At 46.6% G+C, this 25,408-nt stretch overlaps 1 protein-coding gene across 1 annotated transcript; it reads right to left on the bottom strand.

Moving 5' to 3' along the window:
* Positions 1 to 1,856: 1,856 nt before the first annotated feature.
* On the bottom strand, positions 1,857 to 25,397 carry RHOV (ras homolog family member V). The gene is made up of 5 exons (XM_036843526.1): positions 25,291 to 25,397; positions 24,390 to 24,502; positions 3,672 to 4,229; positions 3,420 to 3,478; positions 1,857 to 3,221 (listed from the first exon to the last, which is right to left on the bottom strand). Exons 3-5 carry the CDS (start codon positions 3,877 to 3,879, stop codon positions 2,778 to 2,780), a joined length of 711 nt encoding a protein of 236 aa, XP_036699421.1. The 5' UTR covers positions 3,880 to 4,229; positions 24,390 to 24,502; positions 25,291 to 25,397; the 3' UTR covers positions 1,857 to 2,777.
* Between the last annotated feature and the right edge of the window lie 11 nt (positions 25,398 to 25,408).

Here is a 25,408-nt window from a genome sequence, read left to right as displayed (position 1 = left end):
GATTGGAAGATGGTTAAAGGAGAAACAGGGCATCTGGGGGATTGGGGGGTGTGGAGGTGGGGGCACTTTCTAGGGGATTTGGCAAAAGCAAAGACTTGGAGTCAGAAGTAAAAAATTATTGGGGATCAGGGAGTGGGGATCACTGGGACAAGCTGGCCTTGTCCGGGTTCTTGTCAGATTTGAGGTCCTGAGTACTGAAATGAGAAGCTGGGAGTTCATTGCAGGCAATGAGAGGTAGTAACAGTCTTGAGTCAGGGAGGTGCCAGAGGATAAGGAAGCAGCGCTAGGGGGACTGGAGTGGGAAGCGGCAGTGGCAGAGATGTAGGAGCGAGGCTGACAAGGCTCAGTGACCCAGCAGGAGAGGAGACATAGTGACATGGATGTGCTGGTACCATCAGAGAATTAGGGAAGAAGTTGGAGGTGGGGCGGCCCAAAGATCACCTGTTGAGGCTTCCTCCCCTGACCCATGGCACCTCTAAGTCCCCTTGGAGCAGTCTGAAAACCTCTAATCCAGAGTCTTGAGTGTTTCATTTTGCAAATGAGGAAACTGAGGCACAGAGAAGGAAAAAAAAAAATTGCCTAAGGTCATGGTTGATGCTAGAGCCTGAACTTGAACCAGGAAGGGAGTGTGTCAGGCTGGGTTGAGGTAACGGCAGGCCATGGAGCAAGGGTGTGAGACCCCCATCAAGGCCTGGCTGCAGTGGTGCAGCTCAGCACCTCCACCTGAGGGGGCAAGGGGACAAAAGGAGACAGGTGGCTGGAGTTCTGGGGGGTGGGCCCAGGTGGGACAGAAGCTGGACAGTCTTGGCTAAAACTAAACTTGGGGATTATCTGAGGTTTCACTTGGCTAGGGTTTCTGTCCCTCAGCCGTGCTCTTTCTCACATACACAACTTCCTGCAGAGGGAGCTGCGCAGGGATAGAGCGCTCACCTGGCCCATTAGTTGCCTAGCAGGTGTTCCAGGTGTCCCAGGAAACACCTCTCCACACAAATAACACTTACCCATGTACCTACTCTGGAGTTTGCAAAGTGCTCTTGTAGCCACTTAGTAATAATATCTCACTTGCGATATTACCGTTGTTCTCTGAGCCTCTCTTTCCTTATGGGTAAAATAAAGTGGTGACCCCCCGCCCCCAAATGTGCCCATTAAAGTTCCTTCCAGCTCCAATTCCAGGGAATGTTCTCTGGATCCCTACTCCCCTCCAAGTCCTCAATCAATGAATGCTCACTCTCAAAGGATTTCTGGGACCAATCTTCTATTTAAGTTGTTGACAACTGGCATCCTGACCTTCACTGGGTCCTTATGTGGACTTTGAGTGCTAAGGCTGAAGACTGGGTCCAACCAACCCAAGTCCAAGAAGTTTGGCCAGTGGTTGAGGTTTAAGCTGTATATGGGGGTCCCTTCATGCTCAGGGTCTGAACCAGGGGGCCACCCCAACCTGAGACCCTGGGCCCTGTGGACTGTTGGAAGGATCAGAGCAGGAAGGTTAGAAGGCTCAGGATTGCCCCAGAGCCCAGCGCTGAGCACTGTACTCTAGAAGGGAGGGGGAGAGGGGAGGGGCACCACCCGCCTGGTGAGGTCATGGGAAAGCAGCTCTGGCGCTGACACCTGGGGAAACCCGTTTCCAGGCTGCTTCCCACGCTAGCTTTCCTGGGAACCAGCTAAGCCCCAAGCGGGGAGCTCCCAACCCGCCCCCCCCCCCGAGTCCAGTTCCCATCACACTGTCCCATCTAGTCCAGCCCGCACCTTTCGATCTAGCCTCATTCCTTTGGTACCCAACCTGCCTCCATCCAAACTGTTGGGCCTTGAGGGACCAATGTGCTGACCCCTGCAGGAAATGACACCGAGACAGCAGCTTCAGAAACTTAAGGCTTTATTTGCAGACTCCACACTGCCTTATCTTCTAGGTTGTGACCTTGGAGAAAGCCCCTTCTTCCTTCAGGCTCCAATTTGCAGCTCCTCCCCCTCCTCTTGCTGGGCCTTGTCTCTCACTTCCTGCCCCACTCCTGGCCTAGCCAGTTTGGGCAGTGCCTAGGGAGCACTGAGACCCAGTTCTTCCCAGGGACCAGCCCTACCCTCCCTGGCCCTGGGGGTTGAGGACAGCCCAGGTGGCAGCCTTGCTCCTCAGCTGCCCCACTTCTCTGCTCTCCTTCTTTCTCTTCTTCCTTCCAAGCCTAGCCCTCTCGTCTGCCTCCTCCTCCCCAGCCTGCCTCCAGTCCCAAGGCTCCAAGCCTTTACTTTCGGATCCCTCTCAATCTCTCACTGACCTCTGTCTTACCCAATCCATCCTAAACTTCTCTCCAATTCAGGGCCGGACGCCTTCCAGCCCTCCAAGATGCCCAGCTGTTCCCCAGGCTCTTCCTCACCCCTGTGCCAAGGAGCGGGTGGGGACCACCAGGAGGGGTCCTAATTCGGCCAGATTGACCTGAGGGCCCATGATAAGAAACTGGGTATTGGATCCCAAACTGCTTGGAGGCAGCTGACACTGTTAGGATCATCCCATGAAAATCAAAGTACTGGGATTTCTCTGTACTTGAGAAATCCAAGTCAGAGAAATCCACAGAAATCCAAGTCAGAGCCGTCCCTCCTCCAGGCCCTAGGCTCACCCTGGCACATAAGAGTGGGCAGTTGCAGGCTGTGTCGCCACAGTGTTCAGATGGGAACTGAGTCCCATGGAGGTGGCCTGGCCCTGCCAGCAGGTCCCTCAAAGGCTCCGTGCCCCAGGTTCTAGAAGTCTGTGGCCATTGGCCTACTGATAATTTTGCTGCCACAGCTCTTCAAACAAAGCAGAAGAACTTCTTCCAGCGGCAGCGGGAGAGGGTGCGCACACCTTTGGCGTTCAGTTTCTTCTCCAGCCGGGCTTTGTGCTCAATGGCACTGAGAATGGCCGAGTCAAACACCTCCTTCAAGTTCTTCTGCGTCAAGGCAGAGCACTCCAGGTAGCAGCAGGCCCGGATCTTCTCAGCCAGGCCCTGAGCCTGGGGTTGAGGCACGGGGCCTTTCCGGCCTCCCTGGTCCAGCTGAATCAGTACATTGACATCGTCCCTCAGGTCGGCCTGGGTGCCCACCAGCAGCACGGGCGCCTGGGGGTTGTGAGTGCGGATCTCTGGCAGCCATTTCTCTGTGATGTTTTGGAAGGAGCTGGGCTGCACCACGCTGAAGCAGACCAGGAAGACATCCGTATCCGGGTAGCAGAGGGAGCGAAGGCGATCAAAGTCTTCCTGGGATGGAAAGGCCAGGCCATTAGTAGCGTTATTCCCTGCCCCTGGACGCGGGAATCCGCTTGTCACCTGAGGTTGGAGACTGAGACTCGTAACTAAGGGCCCAAGGCCTTCTCCATTCCTGATGGATCTGGGGTCCTCCCAGCCTCCAGCCCACCTCACCCCAGACCAGCAAAGGCCGCTCCCGACTTCTCTCACCTGTCCCGCCGTGTCCCAGAGCTCAATGCGCACCGGGGCTCCATCAACCAGGACTTGCACTGCAGAGGAGGGTCAGGGGAAAGTCTGAGTTAGAGCGTCCTGGATCCCACCAGGCCTCACCAGCGCCACCTCGGGGCCTGCTCCCGCCAGCCCCCCCGGCGGTTTCTGTGCACTCGCGCCTCGGCGCCAGCCCCAGCCCCCGGTGCACAACCCCACCCCCGGCCACACGGCCGCCGGGGCCGTTGAACTTACCGGAGAAGGTGTCCAGCGCTGTGGGCCGGTAGCGCGCGGGGTACCCATTGCAGGTGTAGCTGACAATAAGGCTGCTCTTGCCCACGGCGCCGTCGCCCACCAGCACGCACTTGATGCCCAGCTCTGGGGACGCGCTGCCCCGCCGCGAGGGAGGGGTCGGGGCCCGGAGCGGGGACGACTCGGCCTCGCTTAGCTCCCGCGGGGGCATGGCCCGCTCCGGGGACAGCCGGACAGCCGGGGACCAGGCTCCGCTGTGCTCGGTGAAGCAGGGTCCGTAGGCTGCCTCTGACTGAAATCTGCCGAGACCCGGCTCAACCGCCAGCAGCTACCCACGGGTATATGTGGGGGCCCCGCCTACCTCATCTGCATGTCCTGTGCGGCCTCGGGCCCCGCCCACCCTCCAGGCCTCCTCCAGGACCTCCCTCTGCAGCGCACCTCAAGAGGTCAGGCAATCTGTCACACCCGGAGGAAGAGAGGCAGGCCGAAAACTGACGCTCGCTCGGAGAATCACACAGGTACGAGGACAAAGACTCGCCCAAATGAGGCAGATCTAGGTATCTTGGCAGAGAAAGATATCCAGGATTTATTGTTAGGAGGAAGAAGCAAATTGCAGAACACATAATGCAGCATGTTCAAATTAAACTTTGTTCAAATTAAAACAAAAAACTAGACATATGTTTGTACGAGTATAAAAAAGTCTGGATAATAATTTTATTAATTAATGATTTTTTTAAAATATAGAGATCATGAAGAGGCAGAAGTTAAACTCAGGCGTGAACTCAGCAGGCAGGAATTTAACGACCCCCTTCCACCGAAGAGCTTCCTCTAGACTCAGCCTGAAGGCAGGCTTTAAACACCTTCACTCTGCTCCTCTAAAGGAACTCAGGGTGCTGGAGAAGCTAGCTGGGGAGGATCTTCAAGGACAGTCCTCCAATTGAATATTTTCTAAATCCCCAAAGTTCCTAATATTATCTTTATCATCATCATCATCAAAAGCACATAGTAATTACCTATTTTCTGATGCTGTTCTGGGCCGCCCACTGTCCTTGCCTTAGAAGGAGTTTACAGACAGAGACATGATATCCCAGGTAGCCCTAAGAAGGTCACCAAGAGAGCAAGTGAAAAATAGCCTGATGCTAATTTCATCTCTTTATTGCAGCCACACCAAGTGACACCAGGCCCAGAATCCTTTCTCTGAATTCCAAGCCTGTACAAAGATCTCAGCCTACACAAAGATCATTGAAAACACCTCATTCATGAGTCGTTGAAGGGAGAGTGTTGGGAGGCAGATAGGGCAGTGAATATTAAAGAAAAGATATAATCCAATTTTTCAAACAGTTGGTAGTATAAAAATCCCTAAGTCAAAATCTCTAAATCTCTTGAAAAAAGTCTCAGGACCCCTGGTTTTTATTTATTTTTCTTTTTTCCCCCCACTGTTGGTCAAAAGTTGAGGACAACTACAACATTGCTGATTTAACCATTTAAAGCTTGACTGTGGGGAAATGGCAGGATCCCCAGTATCCACTTCTGCATCCCAATGTCTGCATCCTACATTCCCTATGTCCGAGTGTCTGGGGATGCTAATAACCCCTAATTATAGCTCCCAATGACTTCTCAGACACATCCACATAAGTTTATTCATCTAGCAAGTGAAAGAAGCCTCAAAGTGTTGTCTTGCCATTGTATCACCCAGGAGGTCTAAAAGCTATTCTTTTTGCTCTCCTGGAAAGGGAGGCAAGAATGGGGATTTGAAAAGACCTAGACATCAAGAGACGTGTCCCAGTATTCCTAGTTCTTCAGCTCATTAGCTGTGTGATTCCTGAGAAACCACTTGCTCCATCTCAGCTATAAAATGCCAGGTGACGCATATTTATTTCTTAAAGTCCTTCTGGTGCTAGCAATCTGTTATTCAGGGAACCTAGGGAAGTTGCCTCAGCCCAGGTGTCTGGGACAAAATTAACACACACACACATACACACCCAACACAACACACACACACAAATGCTCTTCTTCACAGCACTCTTTTCCTTTTACACAAGCTTTAATAGTTTTATTGTAGCTGAAATTTGAGGGTAATCCTGTTTAATTCTTTCTGCAGGTAGAAGGGATATAAATAATACACAAATACACAAATGGGGGAGGTATCAGCTGGCCATGGTTAAAGCCCTAACTTGGCCTGCAACAGGCCATTCTTCGCTGGCCCCTTGGGTGGGGACACTTTCTAACCTAGGTCGCTCTGTCGGAGCTCGTTTAGGGACAGTCTTGTCAGCAAGAGGGGGAGGGAGGAGACAACCTGGGGAGCTGGTGAGTCATCTATTTCTCAGCTAAGGGCTTGTAATTCTGGCTGCTGCTGCTGGGAGAGTCCCCTCCTGAGGGTGGCTTGAGTCTTATTCCTGCCCACCTGATGGATTATCTGTCCCAACTTCCAGTCAGATACACATTTGCTAAGACTAAAACGTCGCCTTGACTTTCTCCTTGGAGAAATGATTGATTTTAGGATTGGAGTAGGAAATATACAAGATGAGCCTGGAACATTTTGTAGCACAGAAAGTAAGGAAGTGCTAAACAAACAAACAAAACAACAGGAAGGTGGAGATAAGTTAGAGGACACAGGGGCCAACTGAAAGAGCTTCCAAAAGCCAAATCTGGGACAATTGGAGCGACAAAATAAACCAGTATTGGATTATAACCCAAAGTATAAAATAAATAGCTGCAAGTCTATTCTGATATAAATGATTGAATACATAAATAAATGGGGGATAATAGCCAAATCTCCTGTGAAGAATTCCAAGTAATGTATGTAGATACTCCACGCTCAAGGAGGAGTGTAAACCAGCACTCTTGTGGGCTGTGCATAGTGATTTCCTTGCAAAGAGGACAGTCTGAAAAGGGTGGGGGAAAAAGTAACTTTACAGTGGAGAATCCTGACAAACTCTCCCTCAAGCAGGTGATCAAGATTAAGATCAACATTGATAAGTCAAGTTGATAGTATGTACCCTTGATGTGATGTGATGAGAATGACATTTTACCTCTGAAGAATTCCAGCCCAATCACGAGAAAAACATCGGAAAAGTTCCAACTGAGAGACATTCTACAAAATGCTGGCCCAGTACTCCTCAAAACTGTCAAGATCATCAAAAACAAGGAAAGTCTGAAAAACTGCCACAGCCAAGAGGAGCCTAAGGAGACATGACAATTAAATGTAATGTGGTATCCTGGGTGGGATCCTCGAAGAAAAATAGGACATTAGGTAAAAACCAAGGAATTCTGAATAAAATATGAACTTTAGCTAATAATAATATACCAATGCTGGTTCATTAATTGTGACAAATGTACCATACAATGTAAGATATTTATAATGGGGGAACCTGGGTGTGAGATACAGGGAAACCCTGTGCTATCTTCTCAATTTTTCTGTAAATCTAAACTGTTCCAAAATAAAGTGTATTAAAAAACAAAAAAATGGCTTTCCTGGTGGCGCAGTGGTTAAGAATCCACCTGCCAATTCAGGAGACACGGGTTTGAGCCCTGGTCCAGGAAGATCCCACATGCTGCAGAGCAACTAAGCCCGTGCGCCACAACTACTGAGCCTGCGCTCTGGAGCCTGTGAGGCACAAATACTGAGCCCCTGTGCCACAACTACTGAAGCCCACGCGCCTGGAGCCTGTGGTCTGCAACAAGAGAAGCCACTGCAATGAGAAGCACGCGCACCACAACAAAGAGTAGCCCCACTCGCCGCAACTAGAGAAAGCCCGCACGCAGCAACAAAGACCCAACACAGCCAAAAATAAATGATAAATAAATTTTAAAAATTAAAAAAAAAAATAATAAAAAAGTATGGTACTGGAACAAAAACAGACACATAGATCAATGGAACAGAGTATATAGAGCCCACAAATAAACCCTTGCTTATACAAGCAATCTACAACAAAGGAGGCAAGAATATACAATGCGGAAAAGACAAGCTTTTCAAAAATGCTGTTGGGAACACTGGACAGCTACATGCAAAAGAATCAAACTGGACTACTTTCTCACACCATATACAAAATAAACTCACAATGGATTAAGACTTAAATATAAGACCTAAAACCATAAAACTCCTGGAAGAAAACATGGGCAGTATGCTCTTTGACATAGGTCTTAGTAATATTTTTTTGGATCTGTCTCCTGGAAAGGGAAACAAAAGCAAAAATAAACAAATGGGACTACATCGAGCTAAAAAGCTTTTGCACATCGAAAGAAACTATCAACAAAACAAAAAGACAGCCTATTGAATGGGAGAAGATATTTGCAAACAATATATTCGATAAGGGGTTAATATCCAAAATATACAAAGAACTCATACAATTCAACGAAGAAAAAACCAAACCAAAACAACCCGATTAAAAAATGGGCAGAGGACCTGAATAGACATTTTTCTGAAGAAGACACACGGATGGCCAACAGGCACAAGAAAAGATGCTTAACATCACTCATCATAAGGGAGATACAAATTAAAAGCACAATCGTTAGAATGGCTATCATCAAAAAGACAACAAATAACAAATGTTGGTGAGAATGTGGAGAAAAGGGAACACTTGTGAATTATCAGTTGGATTGTAAATTGATGCAGCCACTATGGAAAACAGTATGGAGGTTCCCCCCAAAATTAAAAATAGAACTACCATATGATCCAGCAATTTCACTTCTGGGTATTTACCTGAAGAAAACAAAAACAATAATTCGAAAAGATATATGCACTCCAATGTTCATTGCAGCATTATTTACAGTAGCCAAGATATGGAAACCACCTAAGTGTCCATTGATAGATGAATGGATAAAGATATGGTATATATGTACAAAGGAATATTACTCAGCCATAAAAAAATGAAACCTTGCCATTTGTCACAACATGGATGGATCTAGAGGGTATTATGCTAAGTGAAATAAGTTAGACAGAGAAAGACAAATGCCGTATGACCTCACTTATATGTAGAATCTAAAAAACAAAACAAAACCAAATAGGGACTTCCCTGGTAGTCCAGTGGCTAAGACTCCACGCTCCCAATGCAGGGGGCCTGGGTTCAATCCCTGGTCAGGGAACTAGATCCCACATGCTGCAGCTAAGACCCAGTGCAGCCAAATAAGTAAATAAATATTTTTTAAAATAACAAAAAATACAGAGAACAAACAGGTGGATGCCAGAAGGGAGGAGGGTGGCAGGGAGTGAAATACTGAGGGGATTAAGAGGTACAAACCTCCAGTTATAAAATAAATAAGGGGGCTTCCCTGGTGGCGCAGTGGTTGAGAGTCTGCCTGCTAATGCAGGGGACACGGGTTCGAGCCCTGGTCTGGGAAGATCCCACATGCCACGGAGTGGCTGGGCCCGTGAGCCACAATTACTGAGCCTGCGCGTCTGGAGCCTGTGCCCCGCAACGGGAGGGGCCGCGATAGTGAAAGGCCCGCGCACCGCGATGAAGAGCGGTCCCCGCACCGCGATGAAGAGTGGCCCCCGCTTGCCGCAACTGGAGAAAGCCCTCGCACGAACCGAAGACCCAACACAGCCAAAAATAAATAATAAATAAATAAATAAAGTAGCTATAAAATAAATAAGCCATGAGGATGTAATATACAGCATAAGAAATATGGTCAATAATATTGGAATAACTGTGTGGCAACAGATGGTTACTAGACTTATGGTGATCATTTCATAACATATGCAAATGTCAAATCACTATGTAGTACATCTGAAACTGACATAATGTTGTATGTCAACTGTATCAAAAAAAACCCAAAAACCTAAGCCCTAAGTTAAAAAAAATTAGCTAGCTTAGGGAGAGTGTAAGATTAATAAAATAGTTTTAATTAGCGGAAAAACAAAACAAAACAAAAACAAAACTAAAACGTGGCCCTGACATTGAATCACGGCAGTCATAACATTTTGTTTCCAAAGTGTCCAACACAAGGTGTATGGAGCTTAGACTTGTAAAAGTGCTTTAGTTTGCCCTATCTCACATGATACCCAAGTGCAATTACTGGGGTGTCTGAGGGGTGTTGGGGGGAGTATACAGGGGCCCAGAGAAGTTAGGGGACTAGCCTCAAGATCAAAGAAGCTAGTAAGTGGCAGACAGTCCCAGAACCAGCAATCCACAGGTTCACACTCAGGTGTGGTCAAATTCTTAGGCATTTCTGTTAAGCCCATATCTTATTTAAAATTACTGCATACATTGGAATACCTACAGCAAAACCTCAACTCAATAAGAATAAACCAAAAGAAATCTATCTGTACCCCACCACCGTGATTTTCCTATTGCTGAAAAAGGGATTAACAAAAAAGAAAGAGTTTACTCAAAAAGTTCAACGCACAGGCTCTTTGTGAAATGCACCTCATGTAGCCTTTTTCTATTTCTTCTGCATACTCCACTCCAAAGCTTCCGAATCAGGCCTGCTATTCAGAAGGAGCCCAGAGACTCAATGGGCAGGTCAGAAAGCTTTGAAATAAAAAGAGGATGCAAGAAAAAGAATTTTATATCTAACACTTAATTTCTTTGTCCACCATACTTCAATAAACCTGGGAAGAACACTACTTATTTACCAACATACTGATGATAATACAGTAATTAGACTGCACACTCACCAAGCTTGCCATTTAATTAATTGGGTTTTTCTCTACTCGGTGTACTTGTGTCCTGGGAGAGAGTTGGCGGCAAAGTCAGCGGCCTGGGCTGAGTCAGCCTCCTGGTGCCAAGGGAACAGGATCTTGAGAGTCAACCCTCCAGCCCCTCCATGCCATCTGTCTCTAGGATCAGGCTGCCTCTGGGGCTTCGGCCCTGCCCTGCCCACCCCCCCGCATCCAGCCTTACTTAGCCTTTGCTTCTCCCTGCCTTTCTCTCCACCCCGTCTCCACCTACCCGATCCCAACTTCTACTGCCCCCCTCAGACAACTCTTTCCTGCCCAGACTTTGCACTCAAGCCCTGGCCAGTATTTTTTTCTTTTTCTTTTCTTTTTTTTAACTGCCTTCAGGAGTTGCCAGCTAAAAACGTTCATGTAAAAGAACTCCCCTCTTCTTTCATTAACAGAGTTCCCCTTCTAACTTCCTGATTTCTGACCACGTAGCACAATTCTCTCAAGCTAATGAATTGGAAGGAGTTGGAGCCGAATAGTCGCCAAACCTCCCAATGCACTTGGACTCCCTCCTCTCCATGCTCCTCTGTCCTCAGTCCTTTTCGTGAAGTACTTGACGCCCCTCTTCCTTTTGGCATCCCTTGCCCAAAGAATCACCTCCTGCCTGCCTCCCTGGCTTTGTTTTGCTCATTTCTAGTGCGCTCAGTCTTCCTAAGACAAGTTTATTCTGTCACCCTCCCACTAAAGAACCTATAGTGAATCCCTGTTCGCCATCAGATAGACTGTACAAGTCCCTGCTGGCATCCCACAGCTTCTAATTACAGTACACCCCCAGGATGGGATAAATAGCCACTGAAATAATTCTTAAGAGAACTTCCAATGATGTAGGAAAATGGTAAAAATAATGTTAAATGATACAGAATTATATAAACAGTTTGAGCCCAAGTATTTTTTTTTTAAGTGTACAGTTAGAATAAAAGAGAGTCCTATATGAAGGACATAGACCAAAATGTGGAGAGTCATTGCCATTGGGTGGGAAGCCTGATATATAATGAACACTTAACACATGTTAGCAATTAATATTATGTTGCTTTATCATCATTTTCTCTCCTTTTTCTACAATGAACATGTTATTTTACACCAAAAAAAGTTACTGGGCTTTCCTGGTGGCGCAGCGGTTAAGAATCCGCCTGCCAATGCAGGGGACATGGGTTCGATCCCTGGTCCGGGAAGATCCCACATGCCGCGGAGCAACTAAGCCCGTGCGCCACAACTACTGAGCCTGCACTCTAGAGCCCGTGAGCCACAACTACTGAAGCCCGTTCGCCTAGAGCCCGTGCTCCGCAACAAGAGAAGCCACCGCAATGGGAAGCCCGCGCACCGCAACGAAGAGTAGTCCCTGCTCACCGCAACTAGAGACAGCCCGCGCACAGCAATGAATACCCAACACAGCCAAAAATAAACAAATAAATTTTAAAAAGTTACTGAAATTAAAAAATATATTTGTCGTATATTTAGAAAAAAAGAGGAAATGCACCAACATGTCAATGACTACCTCTGAATGGCAGGATTATGAATAGTTTGTTCTCATTCATTCCTTCATTCCATGAGGTTCTTTTCGAACCCACTGTGGGGCAGGCACTGTGGAAAGTGCTGAGTGCACATGGATGAACAAAACAGGCCTCATCTCTTCCCCAACCTTGCTCTACCCTACATTAACCTCCCTTCTCTAAACTCCTTGTCTGTTTCTCTCACTTTGAGAACATATGTGTTTCCTGTGTGCATATCATATACTTCAAGCAGCTGGGAACAGGGAGGGTCTCATACAACTTCTGGCTCTTACTACCCCAGTCCAGTGGCATCCCACTTAGGAGGAGCTTATTAACTCTTTGTGGAATGAATAAATGAATGGTGAGGCATGATTTGCCAAATGATAAAGAGACTGATAGGCAGGCAGCCCCACCTTCCCTGATGTCACAAGCACTTGTCCAAATGGCCAAGCCCTGGGTTCAGCCAAATCCTCAGCTACTTCTCCTCAAAGACTGGCTCCACTGGCCCAAAGTCTCCTCTTGAATAGAAGTTGGGGCCTGAGACCACCGAGGTCCACTCAACTCCCTGGGGTTAACCCTAGAGTACGTGTTTTCCTTTGATGATGAGGATGATCATTATGAACATTAGCAACCTTACAAAAAGAGGACCCAATAAACAAGCATTCAATTAATAATGACATCTAAATTCTCTTCTTGGCATTGCTTATATAAATTCTCATTTTACATAGTTTTAATCAGGGATGATATTTACATTGTTTAGCAACTGGTATGGCTGCAGAGAGATGCTAGTCCTTGTGCTGGAGCAGCTTTTTAGAAGATCTCTAGTGTGTCTGATATTAACCCTTTAGTGGCTGGCTCCTGGTGAAGAGTGATGGGGAGGGGCACACTCAGGGAAGTGGATTTTTTTTTTTTTTTTTTTTGCCACATGGTTGCGGCACATGGGCTCTAGAGCATGTGAGCTTAGCTGCGGCATGCGTGTGGGATCTTCGTTCCCCGACCAGGGATTGAACCTGCGTCCCCTGCATTGGAAGGCGGATTCTTAACCACTGGACCACCAGGGAAGTCCTGGAAGTGGATATTTTAACAACTGGTGTGGCCACATCGGTGTGTACCTGCTGAACTTCATCAGTCTGGTTGGGTTTGGAGTGAGTGTGAACCAAGCAAAGAGAGCTTGGAAACAGCCTGAAGAAACAGCAGGAATCAGGCCCAGAAGGGAAAGAGTCTGGTCCATTTTGGAACTAAAACTAGCTCAGCCTGGCCGAGGATAAAAGTGGTGAGAAATGAGCTGGAGAGGGAGGCAGGAGCCCAATCCAGGTCACATCACAGCTTTTCTTTTCCTTCGGGGTTATTTCACTGGCGAACAGCTAGCCTAGGGTGACCAGGACTAGGAGGTATCCTGGGACGCAGAACTTTCAGTGCTAAACCCAGGAGGGCTGGTCTCCCTAACTAGATCTCTTTTTCCTCCTGTTAGTAGGTACAGCCTGCTCTTCAGAAAGACCACAGCAATTGAAACTAGAAACAGAGCAGGATTTTCCAAACCAACATGAAATCAGCTTTCACTATTTTTTGTAAAAGTGCTGATAGAAAGGTACTGGGTTTTGTTCACATTTAAGTTTGTATAAAGCTAGTATCTCTCAATCAACTTCCTTTCCCTGCCTTTATTGCAAATTATGCTTTTGTTAACAAGAGACAAGATAGCTTGACAGTTAAGAGCGTGGGCTCTGGGCCAAAGCACCTGGGTTGGTATCCGGGTTGTGTCCCTTAATAACTGTTGTCTTTTCTGGGCCTCAGTTTCCTTGTCTGTAAAATGGGATTGATTAAAATAGTACCTGCTTCATAGAATGTTGTGAGAATTAAATGAATTATGGAGAATGCTCAGAATAGTGCCTGTACAGAGAGACTGCTCTGCAAGGGTGCACTAGTGTTATAATTATCTTCCTCTGGGACAGGGCAAGTTTTTTCAGATGAAGTCATGGCTCCACCTGAGACTGAACAATATAAATTTGTCAGATAAGGTAGATTCGGAATTTTTTCTTCTGTGACCCAGATAGGGAACACAAAAAGTCATCATACTAATACACTGGTGTTGTTATTATCTTTATAGGTGAGGAAACTGAGTCTCCATTGAAGTTAAGTGACTTGCCCAAGGCCTCACGGCTAAGACAGAGCCAGGATCGCAGAACCCCGTCTGTCGCTCCACCACCACCCCTATTCAGTCCTCCCCTTAAGAATGGTGGGCTAGGGGCTTCCCTGGTGGCACAGTGGTTGAGAGTCTGCCTGCCAGTGCAGGGGACATGGGTTCGAGCCCTGGTCTGGGAAGATCCCACATGCCACGGGGCAGCTAAGCCCGTGTGCCACAACTGCTGAGCCTGCGCGTCTGGAGCCCATGCTCCGCAACAAGAGAGGCCGCGATAGTGAGAGGCCCGTGCACCGCGATGAAGAGTGGCCCCCGCTCGCCGCAACTAGAGAAAGCTCTCGCACAGAAACGAAGACCCAACACAGCCAAAAACAAACAAACAAACAAACAAATAAATAAAAAAGAACGGTGGGCTATGGGGACTTCCCTCGTGGTCCAGTGGGTAAGACTCCATGCTCCCAATGCAGGGGGCCCAGGTTTGATCCCTGGTCGGGAAACTAGATCCCGCGTGCATGCCACAACTAAGAGTTCACATGCCGCAATGAAGATCAAGTGTGCCACAACTAAGACCCAGCGCAGCCTTAATAAATAAATAAATAAATCTTGGGAAAAAAAAAGTCATGGGCTACACCATCAACGGACATGGTTTAGGAAGACATGATATATGTATACACACACACGCACGTGCGTGCGCGCGCGCACACGCGCGCGCGCACACACACACACACACACACACACACACACACACACAAAATGGAATATTACTCAGCCATAAAAAAGAATGAAATATTGCCATTTGCAGCAGCAAATGGATGGACCTAGAAAATATTATACTTGGTGAAGTAAGTCAGACAAAGACAAATATTATGAAATCACTTATATGTGGAATCTAAAAAATAGTACAAATGAATCTCTATACAAAACAGAAACAGACTTATGGACACAGAAAACAAACTTACAGTTACCAAAAGGGAAGGGGGGGAGGGATAAATTATGAGTATGGGATTAGCAGATACAAACTACTACACATAAAATAGATAAGCAACAAGGATTTACTGTATAGCACAAGGAAATATACTCAATATCTTATAATAACCTATAATGGAAAATAATCTGAAGAAAATATATACATAACTGAATCACTTTGCTGTACACCTGAAACTAACCCAATATTGTAAACCAACTATACTTCAATTTTTAAAAACATATTTTAAAAAAAGAGAAGAATTATGGGCTACAAAGCATGTTATCTATTGCTTTATTATCTTTTGTCTTATAAACTCAAATATCCATTCTGACATTTGGGCAGAGATCTTTTGATATTTTAATTTTTATTTTTAAAAAAATATTTCTTTCTTTCTTTATCTGTCTATCTTGGTTGCACCAGGTCTTAGTTGTGGCATGTGGGATCTTTAGTTGCAGTGTGTGGACTCTTAGTTCTGGCATGTGGAATTCCTCTTAGTTGTGGCATGCAGACTCTCTTAGGTGCAGCATGCATGTGGGATCTGGCTCCCCAACCAGGGATCGAACCCGGGACCCCTGCATTGAAAGTGCAGAGTCTTACCCACTGGACCACCAGGGAAGTCCTGTGGGCAGAGATCTTTTTAAAATTTGATATCGCAATCAACTCTACTGAGATATCATTTACATCTAAAATGCACCCATTTTAAGTATATAATTTAATGAGTTTTGACCAATGTATCCACCTACATAATCAACACCACCACAATCAAGATACAAAACATTTCCATCTCCCCTAAAAAGTTCCTTCTTGCTCCTTTCTAGTCAATCCTCCACCCCCATGCCAGGTCCTAGGGCAAACACTGATCAGCTTTGTCGCTAAGGTTTAGTTTTTGCCTGTTTTAGAATTTCAAATAAACAGAAACATGCTCTGTGTACTCTCTTATGTCTCACTTCTTACACTCAGCCCATTTTTGAGTTTCATCCATGCTTTTGTATGTAAGGCTAGTTTGTTCTTTTTTTATTGCTGAATAGTATTCCATTGTATGGATGTACCACTATTTGTTTATTCTCTTATTGATAGACATTTTTAAAAATAAATTTATTTATTTATTTTTGGCTGCGTTGGGTCTTCGTTGCTGTGCGTGGGCTTCTCATTGCAGTGGCTTCTCTTGTTGCAGGACATGGGCTCTAGGCACGAGGGCTTCAGTAGTTGTGGCGCACAGGCTTAGTTGCTCTGCGGCATGTGGGATCTTCCCGGACCAGGGATCGAACCCATGTCCCCTGCATTGGCAGGTGGACTCTTAACCACTGCGCCACCAGGGAAGTCCCTCTTACTGATAGACATTTGAGTTGTTTCCAGTTTGGGGCTATTATGAATAAAGCTGCTATAGACATTCGTGTCCAAATCTTCGTGTGGACATATTTTTTCTTTCTCTCAGGTAAATACCCAGGTATGGAACTGCTGGGTCATAAAGCCAGTGCATGTTAAGTGGCTGTGAGTGGTCACACCATTTTATATTCCCACCAGCAATGGGTTCCACGTTGCTTCACAGCCTCACAACACTACATACTGGTGGTCTTTTTGAACAGTTTGGATTTTACTGTTGTTGTTGTGTTGTTAGTTACTCTTGTTCTTAATGTAAAAATCTCATTATTTTTAAAAGTTTGAAAACAGTTTCTGCAAGAGGCCACGTGGATGAGTACAGAGGCAAGTTTTATTCAGACATATGCAGTGTGACGGCGTGATGTAAATGCACATTAATGTGTCAAGTCATGCATTAACTCAGCAGGCACTTCCCAAGTACTTACAGTGTGTCAGGTCTTATGATCTATAAGGTTGGAGGCAGGATGAGGGCTGGTTGTTAGATTTTATTGGTTTTCACATAATCAGAGAAGGCTTCCTGGCTGAGGCATCTTTTGAAATGTATCCTAGACTAAGGGATAGATAAGGAGCATAGAAACTGGCTTGGAGGCAGTGCCCTGAAAGCCATTATTCCCTGGGCGCTGTCCCCAAGTGTCTCTAAATGGACTGTGAGAAGGGTTTGGCTTTCAGAGAACTACAGACTGTTAGAGATGGTCTAGTTCTACCCTCACCGTTTACAGTTGAGGAAATGAGAGGAGTTCAGAAGGGCTAGGTGATTTGTTCAGCAGCATCTGGCTGAGTTAGCTTCCATATCCTGAGAAGAAGGGGGTCTGGAGAAACAGCCCGGGAGGGTGGTGGTGGGGAGGGCAACGGCCAGCCTGGGAGGGGCTCCTGGCGAGGTGGTGCTGGTCAAAAGCATGCACCCCACCAAGACTCCCAGACTCCCTAGAAGTGTATAAAACCGTAGGTACTGACAACTAAAACTTTTCATCTTAAGACCACATAGCTGCAGAGAACGCCACTTGTAGCGTACTGCGAATAGTAACGCTTAAATAAAGCTATGACCTCATTCTTTTACATATACACATTGGAATCTAAAATACCAAAGGAGTTTGATATTCTAACACATCCATTTAGAATAATGTGAACAAGCTCTACTTTAACAGTTGGAAAGTTTATGTTATTTGTTTTCTCTTTCAGTGCTCCCAGTCTTACTGTAATGTATGTTATGATTGAAAGTTTTATTGGTACTTTATCCTAATTGGGTGTAATTAGTATATACATTTTTTAACATTATAAGGTTATATATCTGGTGACTTTGAGGCTCTAAGTCTTAACATTGTTTTCTTTTCAATTAAATTATCATTATAATTATTCAACATCAAAACATAAATATATTACACATTTTGATATAGTTACACATAAAAAGTAAAATTATACAAGAAATACATTTTTTGATGAGATGCATCAGACTTTTTTGGTTTTCTTTTCAATTAGTTTATGCATTCATGGATAGAATGCTTGAATGCGACAAAGTTCAGCATCAATTCTCTTACTTTTTTGTTTTGTTTTGTTTAATGTAAGTGCAGAGAAACCTTGTTCACATACATCTTTAGACGGGAATGGAAGGTTTGGTATAGCAATGTTACTTGATTATTTGACTCCCTTCCAAATTATATGCCAAAATGTTAGCAATTATTTTTAATGATGTTTTATTTATTTATTTATTTATTTATTTATTTATTTATTTATTTATTTTGGCTGTGTTGGGTCTTCATCGCTGCACGCGGGGCTTTCTCTAGTTGTGGCTAGCGGGCGCTACTCTTCATTGCGGTGCGTGGGCTTCTTGTTGTGGTGGCTTCTCTTGTTATGGAGCACCGGCTCTAGGTGCACCGGCTTCAGTAATTGTGGCTTGCGGGCTCTAGAGCGCAGGCTCAGTAGTTGTGGCGCACGGGCTTAGTTGCTCTGCGGCATGTGGGATCTTCCCAGACCAGGGCTCAAACCCGTGTCCCCTGCATTGGCAGGCGGATTCGTAACCACTGTACCACTAGGGAAGTCCCTGTTAGCAATTTTTTTTTCAGTTAGCTAAAACTTGAATAGGTTCTCAAATCGTATTCGAATTAGCAAATTAGAAACTGTTCGATGTTTTCTTGTCACCTGGTCTTTATTCTCTTTGTGGGAACACCAACAATAGTTCCAGTGGTCTCTTTGCGGGGCTCCTGGCAGATTTTTATGCTCTGAAGCAATGTACCATGGGGTGGGGTGGTTTCCATTTCACCATCCTGTTGGGTGAGTGGTGCACTTTTCTTCTGAAGAGTTAGGAGCAGGGGAGGTGGGAGGGGATATGACCTCGCTCCCAGGGGCCTTCTCCTGCTGTTCATTTTTGGCCCAGGGAAACTCTGGACACTTATTCCCTTAAAACTATTTGGTGTACTCTCCTTGGGACCTGTGAACCCCAGTGTGAGGACCGCTGACCTGAGGATGCCTTCCATACCCCTAAGGACCTGTGAACCCCAGTTTGAGGACCACTGACCTGAGGATGCCTTCATTTCCCACCTAGAGAGGTGAAAAAAGTGTCCTATCCCCTCTCACCCGGTGGCTTCTCTGGGGTCTTCACAACCCTGGAAGGTGGTGGGAAGAAAAAGGGCAGGCTGAGTCTATACATGCCTTGGGCAGGGCTTTGTCACTCAGTGAGAGAAGGAATGACAGTAACAGGGAGGGTAGAAGGCTTTTTGAGAACTGGGACTATTTTAGGTAGTTTTGGAAACATCTGGAAGGGAATCAAACAGGAAGAAGAAGAGATTTACCTCTTACAAAGGGTTATAAAGAGGTTCTGAGTGAGCCAAGGACCTTCTTTCCTTCAGCATATTTTAGCAGAAGCCAACAATGTGCCAGCCCTGTGGCAGGAGGGGGTCTGCAAGTCACCTGTCCCTGCCTTCAGCGAGCTTATACTGTACACAGTTGGCCCAGGGAGGGGGAGGGAAGGGAAGAGAGTGGGAGGGGGAGGAAGAAGAGGGGGGAGGGGAAGGAGGGGATGGAGGAAGAGGAGAGAGAGGTGGTGGGGGGAGAAGAGGGGGAGAGAGAAAGAAAGAGAGAGAGGAGTTACTAGGCAGTTGTAATGCAGGGCGATCATAATGTGGGGTGATCAGCACAGAGGGCTGAGGGAGCACCCAGGAGGGGCCCTGATCCTGGCAAGGGGAGGGGTACCAGGGAAGAAGCCAGTCCGGAGGGAGCAAACACCTAAAACCAAATACTCAGGTGTCTGGAGGGGTGGGGTGCATTTTGGGAATATCCTTAGATCAGCACTGAGAGATAAGAACAGACCTGATGAGGAGTTTAACTGGGTATGAGGCAAAGGACTGCTCTGTTTCCTTAATAAGTCTTACAGCTCTCTCTCTCTCTCTCTCTCTCTCTCTATATATATATACATATATATATATATATATATATATATATATATATATATACACACACACATATATTTAATCATATATATGATTAAAATAAAAAATTAAATTTATAAACAAATTCCTAAATCTCCCACACAGAAGAATTCCAAATGATTTGTACTTCACCCTCAAGTGAGCATAAATCTCCACTCCTTAAGTCTCGTCTGTGCATAGTAACTTCCTTCCAAAGAGTACAGTCTGGAAAGGAGGGGAAGAGTAACTTCACAGTGGAGAAACCTGACAAACCTCAGTCAGGGGATCAAGGTCAACATCAACAGTGATAAGTCAGGTTGATGATATGTACCCTTGATATGATGTCATGATAATGGTACTTTACCTCTCAAAACCCCATAACCCCAGTCTAATCATGAAAAAAAGATATCGGACAAATTCCAATAGAGAGCATCCTACCTACCCAGTGTTCCTCAAAATTGTCAAGGTCACCTAAAACAAGGAAAGTCTGAAAAACTGCCACAGTCAAGAGGAGCCTAAGGAGACATGATGACTAAATATAAGGTCATATCCTGGATGGGATCCTGGAAAGAAGATATTAAGTAAAAACTAAGGAAATCTGAATAAAGTATGGACTTTAGTTAATAATAATGTATCAATTTTGGTTCATGAATTTTAACAAATGTACCATACTAATGGAAGATGTTCATAAGGGAAACGATGTGAAGTTTATGGAAACTCTCCATTATCTTCTCACTTTTTCTATAAATGTAAAACCGTTCTAAAAAAGGAAGTCTAAACAACAACAACGACAACAACAAAACCTCTTTTTTAAAAAGTAATTACTGGTCTTCCCTGGTGGCGCAGTGGTTAAGAATCCACCTGCCGGGCTTCCCTGGTGGCGCAGCGGTTGAGAGTCTGCCTGCCAATGCGGGGGACGCGGGTTCGAGCCCTGGTCTGGGAGAATCCCACATGCCACGGAGCAACTCGGCCCGTGAGCCACAATTACTGAGCCTGCGCGTCTGGAGCCTGTGTTCGGCAACGAGAGGCCGCGATAGTGAGAGGCCCGCGCACCGCGATGAAGAGTGGTCCCCACTTGCCACAACTAGAGAAAGCCCTCGCACAGAAACGAAGACCCAACACAGCCATACATACATAAATAAATAAAAAGAATGTAAGCAGACAAGAATATCATTAAAAAAATTTTTTAAAAAAAAGAATCCACCTGCCGATGCAGGGAACACGGGTTCGAGCCCTGGTCCGGGAAGATCCCACATGCTGCGGAGCAATTAAGCCAGTGAGCCATAACTACTGAGGCTGCGGTCTAGAGCCCGTGCTCCGCAACAAGAGAAGGCAGTGCAATGAGAAGACCAAGCACTGCAACAAAGTGTAGCCCCCTATCGCCGCAACTAGAGGACAGCAACGAAGACCCAACGCAGCCAAAAATAAATTTTAAAAATCAAAAAAAACCCAAACTACTTTGCAGCAACATGGATGGACCTAGAGATTATCATGCTAAGTGAAGTAAATCAGAGAAAGACAAGTATCATATGATACCAGTTATATGTGGAATCTAAAAAAATGATACAAATGACCTTACTTACAAAACAGAAACAGACTCACAGGCATAGAAAACAAATTTATGGTTACCAAAGGGGAAATGTAGGGGGGAGGGAAAAATTAGGAATTTGGGATTAACATATACACACTACTATGTATTAAATAGATAAACAACAAGGACCTACTATATAGCACAGGGAACTCTACTCAATACATGGGAAAAGAATCTGAGAAAAAAATATGTATAACTGAATCACTTTACTGTACACCTGAACTAACACAACATTGTAAATTGACTATACTTCAATAAAAAAAAAAAATCAGATCTACTATCAGCCTAAGGCTTCCTAGTCAGAAACAGTCTCAGATACTCTTAAGTAGAATAAAGAATGCAGACTATTTTTGGGGAATTCCCTGGTGGTCCAGTGATTAGGACTCCGGGGGCACAGGTTCAATCCCTGGTCAGAGAACTAAGATCCCACATGCCGCAGGGCCAAAAAAAAAAAAAAAAAGAATGTAGACTATTTTTCAATGAAAAGAAAAAGACAAACTAATTACTCACTTAAGTCAATTAAATCATTACTTTTGGTCCAAGTCTTCATCCAGTCAACAATTACTACTATAGTTAACTTGTATTGAGCATTTTCTAGCTTTAGGCAGGCACAGAGTGACTTGCATAGTATCCTATAATACAAAGCTACAAGGTAGATTTTTTTCCTTTTACAGATTAGAAACTGAAGTATGAGAAAGCTCATTCATGCAGTTGTTTAATAAACAATTAGTTAGTGAATGCCTCACAGGTGCTGGGTCTCTTGGAGTAAATACCCTGCAGGGGCCTCAAGTGCAACCATCCAGACTGAGCTCAATCATGTGACCTCTGCCCCACCCCACCCCCAGCTCCTTCCCCTCCCGAAGTTGTTACTACACCATCTGCCAGGTGTCTCAAGAGCAGTCCTGCACTGGCCTCCTCCCTGGCCTCCCTCCCCCCAGTGTTTAACTTGACACTGAGCTCAGTGGCCCTTCCTCAGAAATGTCTCCTCAGAGCTCATCCTCTCTGATGTGGACTCCACCCAAGCCTCCACCCATCTTTCCAGAACCCACATCAGATGGTTTCATCCCCAGCCAAAACCTTCTGATGGCCATTCAATAGCTTTCATAATGTGGCTACAACCAGTCCCATTTCTCCCACTGCCCTACTCCCAATGCTCCAGCTCCCCCCATACCCACCTGCAACATCACACTATTTACAGGTCTTTGCTCTTGGTTTTCTTGAGGCCTGCTTAATGCTTTCCCTTTTTTACCCTTGGAAATCATACACGCACTTCAAGTCTTAACTCAAATTCATCAGCTTTCATACACCAGTCTTCTCCCTCCCTGGCCCAGCAGTCAGCCCTTACCTGTCTCATGGCAACTACCATATGGGTTTTGAGGGGTCAGAGCTGGTGGATCTGTATCTCCAGCTGTGAGTTCCCTAAGGCATCTCTGTATTCTGGTGCTCAGGAATGTTTGAGTTATTCTCCTCAGTCAGCTTCTGTTATGTAAAAGCAAAATGCCCATGCTTCATAATTAGGTGCCAGTAGAGATCGATGCAAGGAAAGCCATAGCAGTTATGAGGGAGAAGTTGTGGTCCAAGGAGGCTTCATGGAGAAGGTGGACTTGAGAGTCCACTGTCAGATTAAAGCCACATTTAGAGTTTATTGAACACATGCTCTATGTTGGATTGTGCTATCGCAAGGAGCTTTCACCTAGATCGCCTCATTTACTCTTCAACACAGACCTACTAGGTATCATTATATCTATTTCTGTAGATGAGGAGACCAAAGCTAAGAGCATCAAATGCACACAGTGTCACAGCTACTGAGTGACTGGGCAGGAATAAGAAGGCTGGTCTCTGACTCTTACTCCAAAGTCCAGCCTAACATTAAAGAATGAGTATGTGGGGGGAAACTGCTGTAATCAACTCAACAGAGAGTATGTATTGAATCTGTAGCAAGCAAGGCCCACTTAGATCCCACCCCATACATCCCAGAGAGCAGTGGAACCAAGAGGGAGACTCTGGGGACAGTGAGGAGGTGGCTGGAAGGATTCTGTGTCACTGAGACACCCCTCCTATGCTAACCACTCCATGCAGAGGGGACACTCTCTCTGCACAGTCCAGACCTGAGGATCCAGTTGTATACACCCTCCCTCAGCTTGTACTGGCATCAGGGAGAGTGTGGTGGTGAACCCTTCAGCATCTGCTTGGATTTGAATATTGCCTCCTGGCTTCCCCACTTCCTGGCCACATGACCTTGGACAAATTGCTCCACCATGTTGAATTTCAGTTTCCGGTTTCATAATGTGGGGAAAAGAGCAGTGCCTATTTCATAGCATTAGCGTGAAGGTAAGATGAAATAACAATGAATATTAGGAACTTAGTGTGGTGCTCGGCACATCGTCGGTAACTCAGAAAAGGTATTTCTGGTTATTTGACCTCTGTCTGGACCTATTTGTAATTCCCTAAATGCAGTCGGCAGGTGATCTGGGGTGGAGCCTTACGCATGAGCAGCTCCCAAGCTGGGATCACTACTCCCAGGGCGGAAACCTTCTCCCTACCTCCCAGCTCGGGCACCCTCCCTCTTGGGACCTAGCCTGCCGCGCAGCGCCCCTGGCGGTACAGCCGCGTCGTGGCCGCAGGTTTCGGGCGGGAGAAGCCGACCCGGGAGCAGCGAGAAGTTATGTTGGACCGCGAACCAGGCCGGGGCCACTGCAGGCCCAGAGAGCCTTCGGTGAGGGCTGGTGAGGGTCCAGTCCTCTGCGCCTATCAGGAAAGTTCGGCAAGAGAAGCATAACCACACAATGTACGGTGCACTCCTGGACGCTTTTGAGAATACAGGAGGCCCGCTTAGTCATTACTCTCGGGCTACCCGTTAAAGCCAGGACAGCGGTAACCCTGGCCTAGAGCCTTCACTTTAGCGAGGTAGCATGGCCCATGGGCCCCGGAAGGGAACAAACTCCGTCTGGGTCGCCTAGGCTGGTGGAAGAGGGAAACCCAACAGCAGTTGCAGCCAAACCCTCGCTGTTCCGCCGCTCTGGATTCCCCACCCGCCTCCAACATCTCTTGTCTCTCGTTCCTGCCAGGCTTTTCAGGCATTTCTTACCCGCTCCTGCGTGCTCCCACAGCGCTGTGGCCATGTTCCTGGGTACACGTCACGAGCATGGCTTCCTGCTGGCCAAGCCACCAGCTCTGCCACTTTCTGGAACTGGTGGGCCCCTGGATGTGGGAGAAGAGAGGCCAGTGCCTTGTGAAGGTAGGATTAAGATGGTGATTAGATTGAAGAACGGGAGGTTCTCTTGGGGACCTAGGGCAACGGGCTGTTTATTTATTTAAAAATTTTATTTATTTTATTTTTTTAAATTTTTGGCAGCACTGGGTCTTCGTTGCTGTGCACGGGCTTTCTCTAGTTGCAGCAAGTGGGGGCTACTCTTCCTTGCAGTGCACAGGCTTCTTATTGTAGTGGCTTCCCTTGTTGCAGAGCACGGGCTCTAGAGCGCAGGCTCAGTAGTTGTGGCGCATGGGCTTAGTTGCTCCGTGGCATGTGGGATCTTGCCGGACCAGGGATCGAACCTGTGTCCCCTGCGTTGGCAGGCAGATTCTTAACCACTGCGCCGCCAGGGAAGTCCCCAACAGGCTGTTTTAAACGGTGGGAGCGGGAGCGGGAGCTGGACAGAGGCTGAGCAGTCTTCTGAGGGAGGGAAGCCTGGGCCTGAAAGGTGCTGGGGACCCGCTCCTTGTCTGGGGCTGGATTGTGCTGGGCGGGTGGGGGAAAGGGGTTTGAGAAAGCTGGCATTGCCTCCTGGTGTCAAAGCCTGGAACTGCAGCAGGGTCCAGAAGGGAGCGGCTTGTGTTCAGCGGGGCCCGCCCACCACCCAGCGTGTCTACAGCTTGGACATGTGCAACGCTCCCCCACCCGACTCCCCTCGAGAGCGGGATAGGCCTTGCCCAGCCCCCCACATCACCACCACCCCGGCCCCGCCCTCCCGCCGCAGTCCTCACCGCACCTCCCAGGGGCCGGCCTCGCGACGTTCCTGCGGGAGCAAACGTGGGCGTCTGAGAACCCGGAAGTTACGTTATAGGCGCGCGTCCGGGGGGCGGGAGTCAGCTGAGCTGCTCGGGCGA

This window comes from Balaenoptera musculus, chromosome 2 (assembly GCF_009873245.2).
Source record: "Balaenoptera musculus isolate JJ_BM4_2016_0621 chromosome 2, mBalMus1.pri.v3, whole genome shotgun sequence".
In the NCBI taxonomy this organism is placed as follows: Eukaryota; Metazoa; Chordata; class Mammalia; order Artiodactyla; family Balaenopteridae; genus Balaenoptera; species Balaenoptera musculus.
This window is presented reverse-complemented; position numbering and strand designations above follow the sequence as displayed.